Source organism: Galendromus occidentalis, unplaced genomic scaffold, assembly GCF_000255335.2.
Source record: "Galendromus occidentalis unplaced genomic scaffold, Mocc_1.1 scf7180000077484, whole genome shotgun sequence".
In the NCBI taxonomy this organism is placed as follows: domain Eukaryota; kingdom Metazoa; phylum Arthropoda; class Arachnida; order Mesostigmata; family Phytoseiidae; genus Galendromus; species Galendromus occidentalis.
In genome coordinates, this window is record NW_003805472.1 from 1,227,512 (window position 1) to 1,248,735 (window position 21,224).

The 21,224-nt window shown below is 51.6% G+C and overlaps 5 protein-coding genes across 5 annotated transcripts in view; 1 reads left to right on the top strand and 4 right to left on the bottom strand.

Annotated features, from left to right (window-relative positions):
* Positions 1 to 6,324: 6,324 nt before the first annotated feature.
* On the bottom strand, positions 6,325 to 8,421 carry LOC100898325 (acyl-CoA dehydrogenase family member 11-like). Its single transcript, XM_003745643.2, has one exon. It carries the CDS (start codon positions 8,419 to 8,421, stop codon positions 6,592 to 6,594), a length of 1,830 nt encoding a protein of 609 aa, XP_003745691.1. The 3' UTR covers positions 6,325 to 6,591.
* A 1,151-nt stretch (positions 8,422 to 9,572) lies between these two features.
* On the bottom strand, positions 9,573 to 11,406 carry LOC100898474 (beta-1,3-galactosyltransferase 6). The gene is made up of 6 exons (XM_003745644.2): positions 10,869 to 11,406; positions 10,662 to 10,774; positions 10,410 to 10,531; positions 10,188 to 10,307; positions 9,995 to 10,090; positions 9,573 to 9,875 (listed from the first exon to the last, which is right to left on the bottom strand). Exons 1-6 carry the CDS (start codon positions 11,206 to 11,208, stop codon positions 9,698 to 9,700), a joined length of 969 nt encoding a protein of 322 aa, XP_003745692.1. The 5' UTR covers positions 11,209 to 11,406; the 3' UTR covers positions 9,573 to 9,697.
* Positions 11,407 to 12,261: 855 nt separating this feature from the next.
* LOC100900558 (uncharacterized) lies at positions 12,262 to 13,334 on the top strand. The gene is made up of 2 exons (XM_003745497.2): positions 12,262 to 13,018; positions 13,120 to 13,334. Exons 1-2 carry the CDS (start codon positions 12,698 to 12,700, stop codon positions 13,246 to 13,248), a joined length of 450 nt encoding a protein of 149 aa, XP_003745545.1. The 5' UTR covers positions 12,262 to 12,697; the 3' UTR covers positions 13,249 to 13,334.
* A 287-nt stretch (positions 13,335 to 13,621) lies between these two features.
* Positions 13,622 to 18,198, bottom strand: NUCB1 (Nucleobindin 1). The gene is made up of 9 exons (XM_029112106.1): positions 18,058 to 18,198; positions 17,861 to 17,962; positions 17,518 to 17,644; positions 17,215 to 17,259; positions 16,507 to 16,598; positions 16,233 to 16,421; positions 15,908 to 16,096; positions 15,139 to 15,360; positions 13,622 to 15,005 (listed from the first exon to the last, which is right to left on the bottom strand). The coding sequence occupies exons 1-9, from the start codon at positions 18,196 to 18,198 to the stop codon at positions 14,292 to 14,294; spliced, it is 1,821 nt and encodes a 606-aa protein (XP_028967939.1). The 3' UTR covers positions 13,622 to 14,291.
* Positions 18,199 to 20,166: 1,968 nt separating this feature from the next.
* Setd3 (SET domain containing 3) overlaps positions 20,167 to 21,224 on the bottom strand; it is a 28,002-nt gene continuing 26,944 nt past the window's right edge. The window contains exons 8-9 of the mRNA XM_003745647.2: positions 20,931 to 21,168; positions 20,167 to 20,809 (exon numbers count right to left, since the gene is read on the bottom strand). Coding sequence (XP_003745695.2) covers positions 20,687 to 20,809; positions 20,931 to 21,168 — 361 coding nt within the window. The 3' untranslated portion in view covers positions 20,167 to 20,686. The remainder of the gene's footprint in view (positions 20,810 to 20,930; positions 21,169 to 21,224) is intronic.

The window sequence follows — 21,224 nt, forward strand, 5'->3', positions numbered from 1 at the left end:
GACCCCATCCGCGACCAATTAGGTGCGGAAAAAATCGTCCGAGTGCGATGACTCGACACGAGACTCTCCTACTCGACAATCGTTGTCAACGGAGAGACTCGCATGAGCCGGAGCTCTTCTCAGGGCATGCTGTTTCCGGAATGACCTGGAGGCCTCCTCACATCCAGTCGAAGCCATCTAGGTAGCATACTCGGGCTCAGTACTCAGTATGTCCCGCCAGCGACATCATACGATTATTCCCTGCTTACGAACTGATGTGGGACAAGCTGAGTCGTCGGACAAGCACAGATAACAGAACAGATATTCTTGTCGCGTCGACCCCGGCACCGGTCGAGACGGAATTCGTCGCCGCTGACCAAACTAGATCATACCGCAGACTCCGACGCTATTTCTGCTGATGATAGTGTCCGACAAAATAGCTGGGGGCGTCGTTGTATTTCCGACAACGAAGCCGCATCCGTCCGCCGCTACCGCTTCTGAATGAATTCGGCAGAGAATGAAAATCTCACGCTCCGCACCCATCATACACTTACACAATCTGTCACTTTCTCCGTCTGTCATCCACTCAATCTGTCTTCCTATCACTCACTAACTCACTCACTCTGTCTTTCTGTCACTCACTCACTCACTCTATCACTCGCCCTTAAAAAGTCAGCTCATCCATCGAGGAAGGAGACGTGACTCCATCTAGCAGACTAAAGCGATCCCCTGTTTTTCTCGCGTCCCCGTGCTCCATACCACACAGCTATGGAGTGTAACACAAAATCGAAACTCGAAAGTCTACAAACCGAGTCGAGAAAGATGACATCTCAGACTGACGGAGGTACGCCCAGAATTCTATCACTACCACAAGGAAACGCAAGATCACACTCTGGGCATGTACATGACGACTATTAAGAATCTTGGTGCCGGAGAGAACGTCCGAGCTTATCTCCGCCAACGTCGAGCTTATCGGAGGCATCGACGACGATGATGATGATACATTGAACGACGATGACGATCACCACGACACAAAATCCTAGGAAGCACCAGCGACGAACGAAACCGCAGCAACAACTAGAGTCCAGGTCCAACGATATAAGCAGCTTCACATGATCAAAGACCAGCGCGGCGAAACTGGCTTCGCGTAGTTGTGATATCGACTTTGGTTTCTGGTCATCAGTTGTGAGTGACGACGAGGGAAGTGCGGCTGATGATGGTGGTGGCAACGACGACGACAGCAGCAGCGGCGTCCGCACGGCAGCGGCACTTACAGTGGCAACAAGCTTAGTCAGTTCGGAAATACACCATCAAGGAAAATTGTGGCTCACTCACATCGGCACAAGGTTGCCGAACAGGTTATCTATGATCACGACGATAATGATAACGGTCATGGATTTATCGTCGAAAGCAGCAACAGTCGACCAGAGGAGCCGCGACCAAGTTGTGGGCCAGCTGATTTCAGAGATGACGGCAGCAATGCCGATGCCCTCTAGTCCACGGGTCTGACTCGACTTGTTTTCTGCTGTTGGACAGGAGAACAGCGACGACGAGGAGGACGGACCGAGCAGAGTTGAATTCAAGCTCAGCCGACCTTCATCAACGGTAACCACGACGGGAACACGAACGAGCTTCCTCTGGCGTTACGAGTGACCGCACCGCTCCCTTCGTAGCGGCTCTGTCCGGTCCCCTTGACTTTTTGCAGCTCCTTGCTTACCAGGCTCCGCCGGCGCATGCGTTGTCCGATATACAGCGCTGCCAAGCTCAATGGTAAGACGGTCTGGCCATAGTTGACGTCCATCCGACAACGGCGGCGGCGGCGGCACCGCATAGCCGGCGAGACAGACGGCATGTGGTGGGAGCAGCGCGCAGAAAGGCAACAAAACATCGACTCTTGCTGCCGAGCTCCCACCGCCACGACCGTTCGCGCTGCTCGAAACGCTGTTCCATCGAAAACTACGCCGCTGAGCTCTCAAAGCTAACGGTCATCTAGCTGTCAGTCGTTCAATCACTCAATCAATGGATGGCCGACCGTCGGGGGGACCGAAAGAAGCCGGGGAGGAGCGAGGAGAACGGTCTGGATCTATCTCACTGCAATGTCCGAAATCCATTGTTTCCTCCCTCCCCCGGAAAAAACACCGAGGTGGTGCGTCCCTGGAGTCTCGTCGGAGATTAGCGATCCTAGGCGGAAGAGTACGTGATTTCTGACATTACGACGAGGGGAATGCACATCCGAAGGCGAATACATTTGCGGTCAACCCAAGAGGTAAACGGACGGACGTGGAGTCTCATCAGTAGCTCCACTCTCGGGACAAGAATCCTGGCACGAACAAACAAAGAGTCGAGGGAGGACCGGCGATCGCGAGTCCTTTGTCGCGAGGAGGCTCCCTAGCATTTGCCTACATATGAGAAGAGTGCTGGCTGTTCCAATGGAAATTTAATTAATAAGAGGAGAAAGGGGATAATAAGATGCTAAACAAACTTCGGGAAGGTCCGCGTTGCGCATACGCGGACAGTGCGGGCTCCCCGGAGGACACTTGTCGCTTGCCGGATTCAATCTCTTATAAGGTTTAGAAGATGAGGGCGAATGAGCGACAGTGCTCATGAAAGCCTCATCCGATCGGAAATCGATCTTTACCGAGTCGGGAATCTATTTCCGATGAGGAATATCGAGGGGAGGATTATTCAGATGATTGAGTCAATGGGAATGATGACTTCCACGAAGAACGCGATATATAGTCCAAGCGGAACTCGATACTATGATGTTCTCCGTGTCAGATCCCCGTCCTTCCGATTCCGGCAAAGGCAGCGACTCACGAGAGCACCCAGGTATTGCAGCTATCAGCTCATAATAAGAAAACGAGCTCTGCATTAAACCCTTGCCGGGATCGCATGCACAGCGTCCGACGAATGGGTGACTCGATCGATCGATTAATCTAACTACTGGCGAATGTGAGGGTCACCGTTCCTGCTCACATTTCGTCCAGGTCTGCCAGACGCTTCGGCGCTCCAGCTCGGGATAGCGGACCTGGGGAGTTTCCAAATAGAGAGCGATTTCTGAAAGGCGAGCGGATATGTCATTCTCGCTCAAAATGGATCTCTCGGAGGTATCAGGGAGTCTTTGTGTCTCCCCAACAAAATGTGAATGAATGACTATATGTTTGTGTGTATATGTCGTTCAAGCGACTAGGGGCTCCCCTATTCTGCCCTGACTCTAAGAAACCCGAGTGAACCCTGTTGAAGCTTAATTCGGTTGAGCGGTACGCCATCGGATGGATGGATGGATGGATGGACGGACGAGTGGGTGTATCGACTTCTAATTGTAATTAGCCGAAAGCGTTCGGCTCCTATCCGTTGCATCGGGATGCGACGCTGACGAGCACACATTCTGCCTGACATCAGACGAACGATAGGTTCGATGGCTCCCGGATAATTAGCGAAGGATCTGATTATCCAAGACGGCAGACGGATACATCAGCTCGGAGGGAGGCTAGACTACTCATGGGCGACCAGCGACACAAGAAACGTAGTCGGACGAGTTCGTTCGGGCGAATAAGCTTTGTCTCGAGTCAAACGATTCGTCAAACATCGCTAATTTTTGGACCCATCGGCTGGCCACGCGGTGCGCTAGCTGTGACTAGAATTGTGGAAGCGAGGGCGTCTTAACCCGGCCACGGCGTCAGCCGCCACAACAAGCAACTGCCAAGAAAGCAAAGCCTTACAAGGCACTCGACCAGATACACACACACACACAGTCAGTCGATGCCGCCGCTTTCGCCGTCGTTGTCGTCCGAAGCTCTATTTGAAACTCGAGAAGTCATTCCTTTCTCGTCTCGGATACAAGAGCATGTCCGTTAGAACGTTTTAGAGCTATCGGGGAAAGTACCAATTTTCCCTCGGGGTTAAAAAAGAGGAACACGAACTTGAGCGCGCTCGTTCCATCACACCGTATCGCTTGACGCAGACCGCAGTCCGTCTTGCGGCAGGAAACAGCTCCTCCGAGTAAGGAAACAGAAAATCGATGGGGGGGAGGACAACGATTTAAAGCTAATGCCCACCGCGTATAATCGTATCCGGACGAATCGTAAGGCGGTTCGTGATTGGAAGGATATTTAAAAATGCAAATATACATATTTAGATGTGTGGAGCAAGCTCCGCAATCGACTCACCTTAGCTCCCCGGTGCTGCTCCTCGAGCACCGACGATCCGCCGTTCTCCTGCTGAAGCATTTCGGATTGCACTGCAGGCTCTAGATCCACAAGCAGCGGTCAGAGTTTCTCGAAACTGCGTGAACTGTAGTCGAATGTTCTGCAACGGAGATATTTCTCACCGGGCGTCGATCTCATCCAATAGTGGCTTGTTTTCCCGCAGAGGGGGAACTTCGGATTCGCTTCACAGAATACGGTAGATGAGGAACTAATTCCCGCTGGTCGTTGTGAGCTTTTCCCACGAATACAAAATGCGTCTTGGGGGCACCTCGGCGGTGGGGGGCAAGCGATCGGGATAGTTGCCACAAATCCAGGACGGCACGCACCCGCCCACTCGATCAGTCGGTCTATCGGTCACTCACGCACACACCAGCAAAGAACTGCCCGATAGTTCGAGGAAAAATCTCCGAATTCAAAGTCTATCACACCATTCCATGAGATCCCAGTCAGACGTCGACTTCCGTACACTCTCAGTTCGAGTCTCTCCGCTGTTGGTGCACTCCAAGCACCGAGATGTCCGGCTCACTCCAACAAGTCTGTTGTTGCAGGGCTGCTGCGGGATTTGCTGCGACCGCCGCCACCGCCAGTGTTTCTGCTATTGCTCGCAGCGGGAATACTTCTTCCCGAGCGGCTCACTACGCGATGCTGCGGGGCTCAACAACGACAACTGGAGCTATCCGCGGAAAAAGAAGACAACAAGACCGACATCCGATACATTTGTAGCAGTAGCAGCAGCAACAGCCCACTTGGAGGAGTTTTCGTCGACGATGTTCGCCCGGATGATGATCAGCGGAAAAGTCAATCCGTTGAGAAGCGGATGGAGAGCCAGGGTCGGGAGCCTGAACCGATATCCAGATGGTTCGACGAAGGGCCTTAGAGTCACTCAAGGAGCCGATCGGATCGCTTGTGATCGCTTGAGTCCATCGGTGCGTACCAGTGGTCGTCAGAAGTCCGTCGAGTCCTCACTACCGTAGTCGCGTCAGTCTTCTCTCTGCTAGCTAAGGGTCGAAGCGATGCAACTGCTACGGGAATCGTGCCTGCTCGCCGGCCACACGGACGTTCGCGAGCCGACCGTCTAGTCCTGATCTAGCAGGACACTCTATTTGGACTCCAACCGAGTTCAGACCGTTGGTATGCACTCCGCTGCTGCTGCTGCTGCTGCTGCTGCTGTGGGAGTGTGTGGTATGGGTGTCTGCCTGCGTGCTGCTGCTGCTGCCGCCGCCGTCGCCAGCCTTTCTGCTCTGCTGGAGAGTGTGAGAGTGCACTACGCACTAATTTCGTAATTCCCTCGGAAGATTATGCGGCGAAGTCTTCTGAGCTCACACGCTTGGTAGCGATTAAGCTAATCTCTTCGGAGTTTTTGCGCACAGAGGAATGTCCAGAAATGGAATCTGTTGACAGCAGCGAGAGTGGATACAATGATGTCGATGATCTTTTCTGGAGGTCTCGGCGGGATCGGGCGGTCTCTCACATTTTCGAAGCTCGGTTTCTCGCTCCCGCGGCGAAATCATGGGATGGCAAAGAAGTGATCACGAGCTGGAAGAGTCTTTGGCGCCATGAGGTTCTCCGAACTCATTCGTAGCTGCGGCGAATAATGGAAATGGATGCATCGCTGACCTGCTTGCACGCAGGAGACACGAAATATCGTACGGTGTCTTCTCATTACGGATGTGGAGTCAGCCGCACACGAGAAGTCGGACTCGTGACCCGCGATTTCTGCACCCGAAATGATACGTCAATTCATCATGTATGATGTGTATAATCGGATTGTAGAACGCGAGGAGACTCGCGGCTTATAGCACGAATTATGATTCGAGGTTTCATTGATCCATGTGATTCTACAATACTACAGGGTCGTACCACTTCCATTTTAGGGGCGATCTCATCGCCTGAGAGGAGTGGGGAATGCAATGAGAAAAAAAAATCTGGTCGAAGCATTCCGGTGAATCGATCAGCCAATATTTCCCGAGAAGTCGGAGTGATATTTATAATACACAGGTGCCTCCTAGGAGTCGTGCAAGCAATCGTGACGTAAGGTACTGACAAGTTTTTGGTGCGGGGACATTAGAGTTCCTCTGGGCCCACTGGATCAGGAAGCGTCAGGAAACGAGATAAGGAAAACAATTTCGGCGTCATGAAATACCCGGCGAGTTGTTCACTACTCTGACGTCGGAGTTCTTGGAAGCCTACCGCCTCGTGTTCTGACCAGGGGTGACTGACAGCACATATTGATCTGGTAAAAGCGCCTAATCCTTCGCGAAAAAGACTGGAGTTCATCTTCATACGCATCGTCAATCTTCTCAACGAAGTGTTGGGAGTCCGAATCTGGGGCTCGCGAATCGCTCGGACACCTCACCCACGTGTCCTCTCCGAAAAGCAGTCCGAGAGCGGCCGGAAAGTTTCCTCAAGTATTAACTGCAGGTTGCAACATCTTCTGAGAGCTCTGATAGCTTTCGATCGAATAGAAGCCGTTTTCTTGAGACGTCCGCACCGGGCAGAGATCTCGGCCGAGGCACCAACGGGACGCAGCCCACACCTGATGAGGGAGAGTTTCTCGAGAGCAAGCTTGTTGCACGAGAAGTCCTCCGATGTACGTGCGGGCGATCGAGTAGGCGAGGTCACGTGCCGCGAGCTGAATAATATCCTGGTTGTTTGTCGCGAAATCAACTATGTCCTCGACCGCTTTCTGAACAGTCAGAGCACTCTTCCTCAAGTTCTCGTCCGAATGGAGCTCCGCCCCGCTGAGACTCTCTGCAACACTGTGAGCGAAGGCTCGCAAGGCCTCTCCTTGACTCTTGTGCAGTGCTCGGAGAACGTCCAGCGACAGGATATTCGTAGTCCCCTCCCATATCGGTAGAACTTGTGCGTCCCTGAGGAAACAGGGGAGTCCCGAATCTTCCATGTATCCTTGTCCACCGAAAGCTTCGAGGAGCTCCGAGCTCACAGAAACACCTTGTTTCGCTGTGTACAACTTCATCACGGGTATGAGTAGTCTCAGCAGCAGCTGTTCCTCATCGGTAGCGGTTCCGCATTCCCGCTTCCCGAGCCATTCGCCCGCGCGGACCATAAGCAGAACGCAACCTCTGTGCTCGACCTCCATTTCGGAAAGAGTGTGAACATGCAGAGGATGATCCATGATCCTCGCTCCGAAAACCTCTCGATTTTCGGCGTAATCTCTCGCCAAATTCAGCAGTCGACGCATCGGCGCAACGGAACAGACAGAATTATAAACGCGAGTGATGTTCAACATATTCGAGATTCCCGAAATTCCTCGTCCCGGTTCCGTGAGCTGGATCGCCTCCACTCCGTCGAGGAGGAGTTCGGCCGTGGGCAATTGACGGGTGCCCAACTTTTCCTTCAATCGGACCATGTGAATGTTGTTGAGCCGGTCGTTCTCGTCTCGAACTTTAAGGAAAAAGAGGCTAAGACCTTTGTTGCCTTCATCGACCTTTCCGTCGGCCGTCGCCACGCGGGCCAACGTCAGAGACATGTCTGCATCGGTCGCCGAACTGAACCATTTGTATCCGTACAATCGGTAATGTTTTTCGGGCAAGGAAGGATCTCGTACCGCAATGGTATCCGTCCCGTTCGCCACGTCCGAACCTCCGCGACGTTCCGTCATCCACTGTCCTGAAGTCCAGAACTTGTCGGGGTGTCTTGACGTCAAACGCTCGAAGGCGTGCTTCATTTGTGGGAAGTTCTCGGCAAGTTTCAGAGCTTCGATTGTTGACGATGCTCCGTCGGTCATTGCCAGGGGACATGTGTAGAGTCCAGCGGATGGGGCGTACAAGTACAGTTTGACCAGTTGATGAAGGCGAGACCACTCGCCATGCTTCCGCTCGTAGGCTGTTGCGACCAAACCTTCCTCGGCAGCGATGATTCTCTGTTCCTTCCAAGCTTCGCAGGTCCAAAGCTCCTGAATGCGCTCACCCCAAGCGTTCTGATGGGTGAGTTTCGGAGGGAACTTCTCGCATTCACGACCCAATGCTTCAATCTCGACAGGAACCCTCTCCCCGAATAGGGTCAGGTCTGGCTCAATTTCACTCAAAACTTCACGAGGGACACTCCTTCGGAGAGCTCGCAGAAGCGGTCCATCCTCAAGATATTGGTTGCCGAGCTGAGGCTCTCTCTGAGTGAAATCACCGTGTTTGGCAGCGCCGTATCGTATCCATGATGGTTTGACGAATTTAGCGGAAAGGTACCTCCTCGGGGTTGCGAAGAGTCTAAACGCCATGAGCTCTCCGAATACAATGGGACAGAGATCGAAAACTCAAATCAGCTGTCATTTGACTCCTCCACAGACCACAGGGACTCACGATCAGCCGGTAAGCGCGGTACAGTAAATCCTTTCCTCCTCCCTGTCTCTCTTCCGAGCCATCCTCTCCAGAAGGCGAATATCTCATATCGAAGTTTTTATGGCAGGATTCGGGCAAAAGATCAGTATTTCCGTGACTGAAAAAGCGCTTGTGTATGTTCCGTCCCAGTGGACTCCACGAGCGAATTCCCTCGAATGGAGCAAGTCGAAGTTTCCCGACGAATGAGCTCGTGAGCCCGGAAACGTTCGAATGATGATGACGATGATCTGTGGCGGGAAGCCGAGAGGAAAAGGGGAATGGAGAATTGATATATATATGAGGAATTGCCGAGTATAAAATAAAATCCTCGGGACTTTTCGACGTCGGAATAAGCGCAGGACTTTTCTGACTCCAGGGATGGGCGATTCTCGTTAATCTCAAGGACTCGAGGGGTGTCCTAACCAGTGGTATGCCGTCTCTCTTGGTCTCCTCAAAAAACCGAGACGACTGGGGCTCGACGACTGGAGCGATGCTGAAGGGCCGATATCGAGGCTGTGAGAGAGGGGGGATCTAACAGATTTAGAGGTTCTTGTCCTCTGAACGTCGGCCTCTGATCGATCGAATTCGACGGCCCGGATGAGTTGAGATCGGAGAGGTGTGCGGTCGTAGGCTCCAAGAACGTATATGAGAATTCCCGACCAGGAGCAACTGTGACCTGCAGGGAATTCCAGTTTCTTCGCGAATCCCGAGGTAATACCCTCAGTCAGTATATCTCCTATCGAGTCGTGATAAATCCTCGCGAATATTTCTGTGTTTAGTCTAACTAAAATGGAGCTTTTGCGAGCATGCTCGAGGATCGGCATGATTCCTCGGTTAACTGCGATGAACCTCTTCGAATATTCCGTGGAAAAGGTCAAATATCACACAGGAGATCCATTCCATGCAAGATCATTCCACAAGGAACTGATGAGATCCGATTTCCGTACGGAACTGTGTTCCTTGTATACCCTGCTCCCATGAGAAGTCTAACGTCGCTCTCGTTCTGCAGGCACTTTATTGGAAATTTTGACCCCTCTTCGTTTCCACTCAATGTATGCTCCACTCGATGAGATCTGGAGCTCAAGGCCCGATCCACAAAATCCGCATTGAGCTCGTTTGGATTCCGCGCAGGGACATTCGTGATCAAAGGTCGGAGCTTCGTGGCCCGAGGAGAGCTTAAGTAGGTTTGCAACATTGAGACGGAAGAACGGTCCAATTGTAAGAGTAAGATTCCCGAGTCTCGCCTTCCTCGCCCTTTGGACAGAGTCGTCCCTTGGTCCGGATGTTCTTCATCTTCTCATACATCTGACTTGAACTCTGCTTGTGTGTGACCAGATACGAGTTCAGGCATCCCCTGAAGAAAAACGGTTCCTTGCAAGATGGATCTCGCCCTTTCACGGCTTGGTTGAGCTTACCCGCTCCGTATTCCAGGATATGTGCGGAATCAAATAGCCCTCCTCCTAATGCACTTACCTAGATGTGTATTCTGTATCGAATCGAGGATCGTGTACTCGATGCAGTTGGAGTCCCGCGGTCCAGACACCAAAGGAGACGTCTTCGCTTCGATATCTGACGGAGAATGTGGCAGCAATGTCATGCCAAGGCAGAGTAATGAACGTCGGATATTCCCTCGATAGTCAGCATGCTTTCCCTTCTCGGCACTCACCGTTGGAGGATCGGAGAGTTGTCAGCGATGTATTTGGCCACTCGATGCGAGAAAATGTAGCCACCCCCTCGGGCGTACGGTAAATATCTATCACAAAGGAACCAATCCGTTTCCGCCCACCTGAAATCCGAATCCGGGAAAATAATGATCAGCTTGTGCCTGATTCCACAATACATAGATGAACGATATTGTTCCTCGAATGGACTCCCTCGGTCAACTCACGTTCCCCGACGGAATATGGGGGCTCTTCCGGTGAAGTATCCCCAATACAAGCGCTGTTCGACTTTGACGACTTCCAACTCTGAAACTATGAGATCGACTCGTGCGAAAGTGTCGTCGTCGGCCTGGAATCAGAAGATGCTCTGCATTTTCCATTTCCCACGTTACAACCATCGCTTCCATACCCATCGCTTGGTCAGTCATCGAAATTATTTTCGCTCCGCCCATTCGAACGTCCACGACGGCGACACTCACCTTCAGAATATATTTGCAATCACATTTTTCAACCAGGTACTTGATACTGTGCAGGAGTTTCAACGTGAGGTTCCTATAGGAGTCCACGAAGGGCAAGAGTACTACATCACCTGCTATAGAAATTGATCCCGTCGGAGATTCTAGGTCTGATCATCCGTCCCGAGTGAATTCCTATGGGTGCGGACCTGAACTCTTTGGCATACTAACCGTTTCTGTTCTCGTTCGAGAGCGCTTCGGAGACTTGAGGGGGAAGATTTTGGTCGCCGATGAAGAAATAGTGTCGCACCCCGTCATCCAACGACAGCCAAGTTTCGCGCGCGGTCTGTCGACAAGCAGCTGAAGCCTCTGTCGGCGCCGAAAACACTGCTACGCACAGCGTATGAGGACCGTCAATCAATACACGGTGACGTGCCTCCGTCCATAGAAGAACGAGGAGCGAACAGGCTATGATCACATGGAGCTTCCGGTTCCGGATGGCCCTCCCGACACACAGAGTTAGAAAAATAGCCCACGATCCGATTTGGGTTTGCGCGTGCAATCGAGCCATTCGGGAGGAAGTGATCACTGTGGACCTCAGATCATATTATCTCCGCTCGAGCCAGAGACGTCTATCCGAACGAGGAGCCATCCTCCATCCCATCGAGTCTCGACAGAACTCGGAAATCTCATGAATGAGTGTCGCAGGGGGAGCAGCAGCGGCTCCGGCGTTTATAACAACCGCGACGGTATCGTTAGCTCAACAGCGGTACGCTCCCTCTCTCCAGAGGATCATCATATGCTCTTGTTGTTGTGTTTTCGCGCTGCTGCAGCTGGGGGAGAGAGAAGAAACTTCAAGGCGCCTATATGGGAGAATTCAAGAAGGTTGATCACCGCGAAGTTTTTTGTCGGGTCGGATGATAGGGCATAGAGTACACGGAGGATCGACGTCTCGCTTGTCCAAGGGAGTTTGAGATTAAAGGGGAACGGGCTGCGCTCCTTGATGGGAAGTGCGGGGCGTCATGTGATCGATCTGGATGCGTCGTTCTATTTGATGACCCGAAGATGGTCTCAATTTTCCGAATCCAGTACCGGTGGATCTCCTGGGAGCGTCCCAAGACCTTCACGTGATATGCCTTCAGAAGCCTTGATCGGACGAATCGTGAGCGAAGCGACAGCAGAATATGGTCGCCTCCTGAAGCATTCCGATGTCAGGATGGTACAAGTGTGAGATGCAGCCCCCTGTCAAGAGAAAGAAATATCAAGTCGTCGGGTGAGAGAATTCAAGCTATTCATGACGCAGGGGTCGCTCAAGGGAAATCTCTATCCCACAAGGCTTCTCGAGATTCTCATGACCCCAGATAAAACGGATATTGGGCTCCAGGAGCGAAATATTGAAGGATGAAGTATCGCCAGTCTATCTGGATGGGATCGGAGTTAGGTAGGAGGGTAGCATAATCCCAAAGGAAGAAAACATCATCCCTCCAGATCGATCGCATGACGCCCCGCACTTCCCATCGAGGAGCGCAGCCCGTCCCCCCTTAATCGTGGAAATCGAGCCCAACGCAAATCCGTAGAAGGCTTCGTTTGGGTTCTTCGCTCCTTTTCAGCAGAGATCATCGCTATCATCGACATCAGACTTTGGGGTAGAGCTGGTCTGCGATCTGATTAAAATCCGATTGGTATTCGGTGATATCACGTATCACGTCGCTTCCCGTGGCGCGCTCCCGAGGAGAATCTAATAAGAATAACGTTCCTGCGGTGCCACTCAGTGTCTTCTTTCGGGATAGTACATTTTCGGTGGAGACTCCTCAGAGCGGTGAGCTTCCCAGAACCATTTCTGAACCTCAGGAGCTCTTCGTACTGCGTGTCAGAAGGATCACGAATAGTTCCGAGTCGTACAGAGTGTGTCGAGTGAAAGAGAGCCCGCAGCTCCCCGGAGACAGAGGCCGTCAGAGGGAGGGGCCGAGGGAAAGTTTTCTGCCGAAGAATTTGTGCTCATATCCGGCTTGACAGAACCATTCATCGTGGCGAACGCGTCGCAACCGAAGAAAACCAAAATGCAGGACCTCGGTGAAGAGGGTCCGAGCAAAGCCAAAGATCTCGAGACCTTGCTACTGGCGTCGAACGATGCTCAAGCCTACAAGACTGAAGACACAGAGCCCACAGACCCCGGAATCGACCTGGATCGACTCGCGGAAGTTTTGGAAAGCGTACCGCTGCATGAAAGACTTTCGCTGCCCAAAGATCTCCTGCTTCCGAAACAGATCGCGGAGTTCGAACACGGCGCAGCGCAGCGACTGAGAGCTTTCGAAGAGAAGTTGAAGAGCATTGTCAACGCCGAAATCAAACCGGACCCGGCCTACGACGACTTGCAACAGGTACGAGCCATGGCTCGCCGCAATCAATTTCCAGATCAGATTTTCTTTCGAGAATGATCTCGTCATGTAATGCAAAGATTTCAGAAGCTTTCTTCTCACAGGTGATGGCCGCCTTAGCGGTGAAAAAAGAAGGTGAACCCGACGAGTACTGTGATGAGGACTACGATGATGACGAAGAAGTCGACCCCAATAATGTCGTGGATTGGCTCGACAAGGTCCTGAGCAAGTGAAGCCCCATCGATACGAACGGACCACCTACAATGATATTCGACGCTAAAGGGAGTGAAGCGTCATTTCTCGGTCGACGCGAGAGCCTCCGCTATTCCTCGAGTCTTGTGGATAATTCTAATGAGCTAATAAAGTTATACATTCTTACCCTGAATGCACAGGAGTCTCTTGTCATCGTTCCGAATATATCAAGCGGATAGACAGACTTCCGATGCGACTCCGAGAACGAGGCGATTGCATCGCTTCCGAGAACGTTCGGAATCGACATAGACTCCTGGAGTATTTATTCATGTAGATTGCGCTCTTAGTCAGAGTTTTCCGGAAAAAGAACAGCGAGGGACCATTATTTACACGGGGATTTTTATTCGGTCTGCTCCTCTCCAGGACTCGCCATCGTCTTCGAATTGAGAATCCGGTTCTGTTTATTGGTTTTCGGAGTCATGTTCAAGCTGGGCATATCACATCAACCACCATCAAACATTGGCAACACAGCACGAGGGCTACACTCTTCACATCGCATCTTCGGAATCGATCACCAGTTGACTTGAGCTGAGGTAAGAGCGATTAAGCAGACGTAAGCCACCAAGTCCAGTTATCCACGGGGGCTGTGAATCCAGTCCCAGTCAAAACTTTTTTCGCAGTGAATCTCAAACGCGATGTGAATAAATGCCTCATTCGCTGCGTTAATCATCAATAATAATTAATCTTCTCGCTAGGATCTCCAACAGACAAATTAACCCCGGAGCTTCAAGGAATGAATGAATTCTGTTCACGCTGATCGATACCATCGCGGTCGGCTCACTCAAAATCGAGAATTGATCAAGTTGTCTATTTCAGCTTCGATTGCATCGAAGCTCTCAAAGGAGCGTCTATTCTCCTTTCCCGGGTTTTTCCAAGAGAGAGAAGACGTCTCCAGGAAGAGCTAAGAGAAGCGTCGACGAGGGGAAACGGGTAAAAGAGACTGCCTCGAAAAATCAGCTCTGAAGACCTGGAGTCTTCTCTACGCCTTCGGTTCTGTGCGCCTTTTTGATCGTCCGTCTCCGCGTCACTGACGGGCTTGTTGGCTCGGCTGTTGGACTACGGGGGCATTGTTGCCTTGAGTTACCGGAGCCTTCGCCTGAGCTTGCGCAGGCTGTTGTACTTGTTGACCTTGGGAAGGTTGTTGGGCTTGTTGGTATCGGGGCTGTTGTTGCTGAGTCGGAGGCTGTTTGTATTGTTGCTGCTGAGGCGGGGCGGCGGGTTGTCCGGCAACAACTTTCGGAGCCGGCAGCTGTTGGTGCACTTGCTGTTGTTGGTGATGGGCCAGCTGAGCGTTCGCTGGGATCTGCGGGTTGATTTGGGGCGGCTGCTGATTATTCACGGGGGGAGGTGGAGCATTAGGGTAGGCCTGGTATCCTTGCGCTTGATAGCCTTGTTGGGGGTACCCCTGTGGGGGATTAGCTCCCTGAGGGTATCCCTGCTGGGGATGAGCTCCCTGAGGGTATCCCTGCTGGGGATGAGCTCCCTGAGGGTATCCCTGCTGGGGATGAGCTCCCTGAGGGTAGCCTTGTTGCGGATGACCTCCTTGCTGCGGATAGCCTTGTTGCGGATGACCTCCTTGCTGCGGATAGCCTTGTTGCGGATGACCTCCCTGCTGCGGATAGCCTTGAGGTGGGTAAGCGCCCTGGTGGCCGCCCTGATAGCCTGGATGAGGTCCTTGTGGCGCGTATCCCGGATGGTACTGAAGGTTGGGAGGAGCGCCCGGATAGTAGCCCTGAGCCTGTTCGAGGAGATAATATGAAATCATCATTCTCAACAATCATGAGACCACTTTCTTGCAGCTTTCTGGGTAGCCGTTCACGGATGGAAGATATGAGTGCACCAAGAACTTTCGCGAAGAAAAGAGGACTCACCATTTGCATCTGCATTTCGTGCTCTCGCATCTGCATGAAGCGCTGGAGCTCTTCCTGGGTGTACACCTGCTCATCATCGAGACCCTTCCAGCCCTCATCGCGGTCAAAAGAATCGACCTCTGTCATCTCGAGGAACTCTTTCTTCGAGATGAGCCCATCCTTGTCCTTGTCGACCTCCTTGAAGACGTGCTCTCGCATCCTGTTCAGCTCTTCCTCCATTTCCTGGAAAGACAAATTCCACAGTCCGTCGGAGCGTGCACAGTCATCACGGAGAAGTCGGAAACGAAAGGGAAGCAAGCGAGCAACAGGACGACAGAGATCCCGCATGGAATCCATACTTCATACGAAAATCTCATCCCGATGATAATTCGGGATGCATCCGCATTCTCTGTTATGAGCAACGGTCGTCGAGTTCGATCAGCAGAGGAATCGAAGGGATAGACATGTCAGAGAGTGGAGCAGGAAGGATGGATTCAGAGGATTATGAGAACTTAACGGAACAATGTCGGATCTCGGAAAAATCAGCCGACGAAAGCATCGGATCTCGGTTGAGGGTATTCGTTGAGCGACAGCCTACGCCCTACTTACCACCTTCATCTGGAATGAAATAAATTCAATTGGGGGAACACGGAGGATTTGCCATTTGATTGACGATGAAGTCCCCGAAGATCACTGGGGTTTTGAGGGAAATCCTAATACAGGTCACGAATCTCCCTGAAGAGTTTCTAGTGCTCGCACCGAAAACGAATGATCCGGCGCATCAACTTACTCTGGGGTCTCCCGGATGTTGAGGATCGGACATGTACATCTTTTTTGCTTCTAGCTGCAGAATAGCCTCGATCTCCTGTTCATCAAGTACTCCGTCCCCATTGAGATCGTGCATGGCGAAGAAAGTTTTTGGATCGAAATCTTGTTTCTCCATATGGTCTTCCTCTTCCCAGACTTGCTCGAGTTGAGCCTGCGGGTGGGAAATTGAGGGTTGCATATGGCGATCGTTCGTCTTAGGAGTCCGCGCGTGATAGCCCAAATATAGTGGGCCCAATTTGTATCACACTCTCAATTATCTTCTTGGTAGCCGCCGGAGATGCGCTGACCTTGCTGCCCGGGTGGTGAGCTGAGGGATGTTTCCGATGCTTCTCTTCTTCATGTTTCTTGAGTTCGTCTTTCTTCTGATCCTCGGTCATGTTCTTGATGCCTTGTTGAAACTCAAACTCCTTCTCCATCTCGTAGTTCTTGAATTCCTCCTTCTGAGCCTCATGGAGCTTCTCGAGGTCACGAGTGGCCTTCAAAATCAGTATGGGCTTCTATTAGGCATCTACGCGGGGAACACTCTCGCTGGATGGGTTCGGACAGATGTTCGAAACTCACCGCCTGTATGAGCTTCTTCAGATCATCGATTTCAAAGGTGTGATGGTTGTCCTTGTCGACGTGATCGTTTATGACGTGAGTCCTGTCGATACCTGGAATTGGCCAAGAAGATTTATTGGATTCGTGCGCTGACCCGAGAAACGAACGGCTGATTTCGAGATTTATGACTACGAGTTCCGTGGGTGCAAACTTTCGGCACACGGGACCTTTCGGAACAATTCGGGAGAAGAAGCTCCTCCGAGAGGGCCGAGAAATTCATCGAGTTTTGCGGGATCGATACTCCCTCCACGTCGTCGATTTGGGAACATCGCTCCATTTTTCACTCCGGTCATGGAATTCTCGGAGGGGCTGCAAAACCTTCCTCGGTCCTCCGAAAAGAGTCTCCCGACGAAGGTTCATGAAATTCCGGGGAACATTGGACCTGTCCATCATCACGAAGCCCCCCACATGCTGAGAGCTCTCGTCAATTACATGCGAAAATTTTTCAAAGCTCAACCTGGGGTGGAACGTCGGGGACCCCTTGACCGATTATCACGGAAATCGTAGGGGAAACCTTCCGATTTCAAATCTCGGAACTTCGGCAAACGCACGATGCTTTCGGGCTTAGAGGAACGACGAGTCAGGCTTTGAATATGAACCAAGCAGGCTGTTCCCTCATGGCAAACGGGAACGCAAGCGAGTCGTCAGCGGTAAGCGGCACAACTTTACCTTCTCCTTTCACCGATTTCCAAAACCGACCATCACGGTATACTCCTGAGAACATGTACGGGATTGATCCGGTATCAAGTTATGAGCCGCACAAGGAGAAGATTGTTAGCAGACTGTTAGCATTTCCCTCAATGACTGAGGATCATATGAATCGCAAAGGACACCTCCATGCAGAGCTCCCTGCTTGAAGAGCCCTTCGTTTCCCGCGTTTCCTTTCCAGCTGAGATCGGCCTGAGCGAGCCCCCACCTCCGAGGTCTCGCGAACGACCCTCTCCCCTTCCCTGATAAGGAGGAGGAACTCACCATGTTCGAGCTCATTTTTTTTCTGAGTCAGTTTTCGGAGCCTGTCGATTTCGATCCGCTTCAGTTCATCGAGCTTCGTGCGAATCTTGTGGTCAACCAAGTCGAGGTGCTTCGCGACGTGGCCGCTCTGAAATGATCATCGAAGATATGAGGCTCCGGGATCACTTCTAAGTTCACGGAGGATTCGTGGGCGGATGGCTCCCGGTCGGAATCATGAAGGTATGGAATTATCGCCATCGAAGCGGCTATCTGAGCGACGTGTACTCTTTGGGTGTTTATTGGAATCATATCATAGGAACGGCCAGAGAGACCTTCCGTAATACTAGCGGAGCTTGCTCCTTACCGTGATTTCGTCTCGTGAAGCGTTCTCGAGCTTCTTCGCGAAGTCGCGATCAGATTCCAAAACTTTGACCACTTCGGCAAGATATCGACCATACTCGAGGTTCTGAAACGATTTGCCCCGATTGAAGAGATGGCCTTCCAGATGTTCGAGTCCAATCTCGTCAAAAAAGGTTATTCAAAAGACGGTAGTTCGCTTACAAATGCGGGATCTGTTTCATTGTTGACTTCGTGTGGAGGTCCCGGATCCTGATTGTTGGGATCGACGGGCGGGCAAACTATGTTCTGGAATGTGACAACCAGGCAGAAAACAGCCACCTGGAGCGCACCGAGGTGCTTCATCCCGCACCAGTCCGTATCTGGGGGAGAACGATCGAGTTAAGACCTCGAGTCGAGTGATCACAGTGAGAGTGACCGCGAAGCTTCGACACCTAATTTCAATCAATTGCACAAATCCTGCGGCGGGGATCGCTTATCAATGAATCATGATCGATGGGCCACAGCCTCGCACCATCAAAACGCGAACCTACGAGGGGGATTATTCAGCAAATCCCGCGCTTTCGGAGAACGTAGTTCCAAGCCACCACAATCTTGAATTTGATCAACGTGTACGTCTAGTGACTAGGCGACAATATCCCGACTTTAGTCTCCCGGTCAAGATTCTCACGGCTCCTTGAGGACGTAAGGGATTCTACCCATGTAGGCATTCTTCTAACAATAATTTTGGGGCTCAAGAAGCTCGAACGGATGAGGGCCCCGCTCGAAATTCGACACTGCCCCTATCTGTTGACTAAACCTACTCAAAAGACACAACAAACTCGAGACAGATACAACAAAGGACCGGAGCAAAATTATTTCGACCTCTTGAGCATCCTCTAGACCTCGGATTAGTCCGTGGGCAAAGAGTTGAAGAACAAGGAGTGTTTCTCCGGAATTTCAGTCGCAGCAACAAGTAGCACCAGCATACACAGAGCGCTGGCTGTCACTTCTCGAAGGAATGTGCAGCACCGGTTCTTCAGAGCGATCGAAATCTTCGCTCCTCAGATTCGCCCCTTCGTAACTTTCGGTAATCGATTCCCTCACTGTCGGTACCATATGGTCACGCCGGATTCTTAACAGAAATACCGTTCTTCGAAGAGGGTCCTAATGAGAGAAGCTCAATTAGAACTCTATTAGGATTCAAAGAGCGCGCTGCCCTACCTGACGTCTGCCGAGCTGAGAGCAGAATATTCGTGGATGTGTTCGGAAGAGACCGCGGAGTGAGAGTTTTCTAGCGCTTCCTGCTACCAAACTTACGTGGATCAACAGCTGGCACAGTATCGCCGGAGCCGCAGATCCCGGCTCCGGATGCGCCGGGTTCGCGATGACGTTCTCTAGAGGAGTGAAGCCTCGGACCCGAAATTCTCGGACCCTCGTCCTCGGTTTACAGCCCGTGTTCGACGAAATCTGTTCTCTGCACTGAGTCTCGATTCTTTTCTCCGTCTCCCATATCCGTATCGATGACTTCTTTGGCAAGGAGCCACGCTCTGCAACTGTACGCGGTCGGTTCGACTGGTCGCGCGACTCATGAGCGAGACTAGGGGGGTTCTCGACGACTCTCGAACGATTTAATTCACCAAGGCGCAGTCATTTCCCGTTATGGAAAATCATTAGCGGCCTAACGCATAGCCTCTGCTCAATCAGTCTGCTTGTACCGTGGATGTATTCGCTCACTCCAGACGTCGGAGGAACATCGATTGCGACATTGATTGTTAGACCCCAAGATGACGCGCAAGCCCAGGAATTCTCCATTCAATCATTACAGTTCGAATAATGATCGACCAGTTCTTTCCCTCCTGATGCTCATCACAGCATTGGAATTGACCGTATTGGGGGTTGAGTAAGCATTTTCGGCTCGAACGACAGGAGAAATATCGGAGACTCCATCGGGAAATAATTTCTGTTCGAGGAACGGTCGTCGGTCAGGAATTCCGATTCCTCTCTGATCTCCGAGTGAGCACCTAATGAGTATCGCGACACGAGTTCTCGAATCCTCCATCAACTTTTCTGGAGCTGGGATTCGTGACCCTTTCAGAGTCAACTCAGCTTCGGACCTTGGAAGGAGAAACTACTCGGTCGATTTTCCCAGCCGGTGGACGCCACCGATTGTGTGATCAAACGCTGAGCACGAAGCGGTCGACAGCAACGCTGAGTTCAATCACGCAATCCGAGGAGAATGCATGAGAGAGCGACGGCTATCTCTCCTCCGTCGATTCCTGCAATCTTGAAAGGGCACGAAGAAAACGTCCCAGCACGGAAGCTCCGAGCACTCCACTCCAAACGAACAGGGTAGCTAACGATAATATGAGTTGAGGCCCCCGAAGAGTAACCAGCGCTCACTCAGTGCTGTATCACGGGTCGCCGAAGCGAACATGAATACCACAGATCGATTGCACCAAATGTCTCAATGAATTAGAAAACTCGAGCGACACCAACTCACTGGTTTATTCAAATTTTCCGGATGGAGGAATCATTTCTCAGCTCGACACTCCAGTCTTGCCTCCTCCGACTCCGATAAACACTCGATTTGACTTCCGCCTGCACCGCATACGAATTCTCGCTCTTTTCTTATGTATCAGCACCTACGGAACTCTTTCTGTAAGTTCTGATAAAGACCCGGATTCATGTTCTGGAGCTTCGAATACCCAAACCGTAACCAGCGGCAGTTGTGGGAGAGGAATATCCTTAATCTCATGAAATAACTGAGAGCGGACGCCATCGGAAAACGATCGCCAGACGAAATGAATAAAGAAAAATTACCAGCGGAAATTTCTCAGAATAACGTATCTCCCTAGACCGTGAATAAAATTTTGTTGCAAGCATTGGTCAACATCCGTTGTTCGGAGAGTCGGTAGCGGATCGCGAGCTTCGATTCAAGACTCGTCGTCGGATCGTTGAGAATCTCGGTTAGTTCCTGGAATAGTGGGAAGCTTGATAAGTGCACGAGTTTTTGTAGGTTTACGAAGGGGGCTATCAAGTCGGCGGGCGAAGCTGAATATAGTAATGATGACCGGAGGAATCACGACGACATTCACCTCGACAGATCTTGGTAGTGCTTTCATCAGAAGCTGACACCGCACATGTAGGAACGTCTTCGCTTTCTTAGTTCTGACAGGGTCAGTGGCATCAGAAGGGTCTGCCCCGACATCGGTGCCGCTCGTGGTCCCGTCCGACGGCGCCTTCCACTGCAGAATGTGCACCAGATGGAGGAGGACTTTGGGCACCAGAACTCCGTCTCCGTCGGGTGCTTTCTTTAACTCGAAAACATCGCTCCTGGAATCAGCAGAACCCCAAGTTCAACGCAAGCTCTGCATTTCGACTGCGATAGC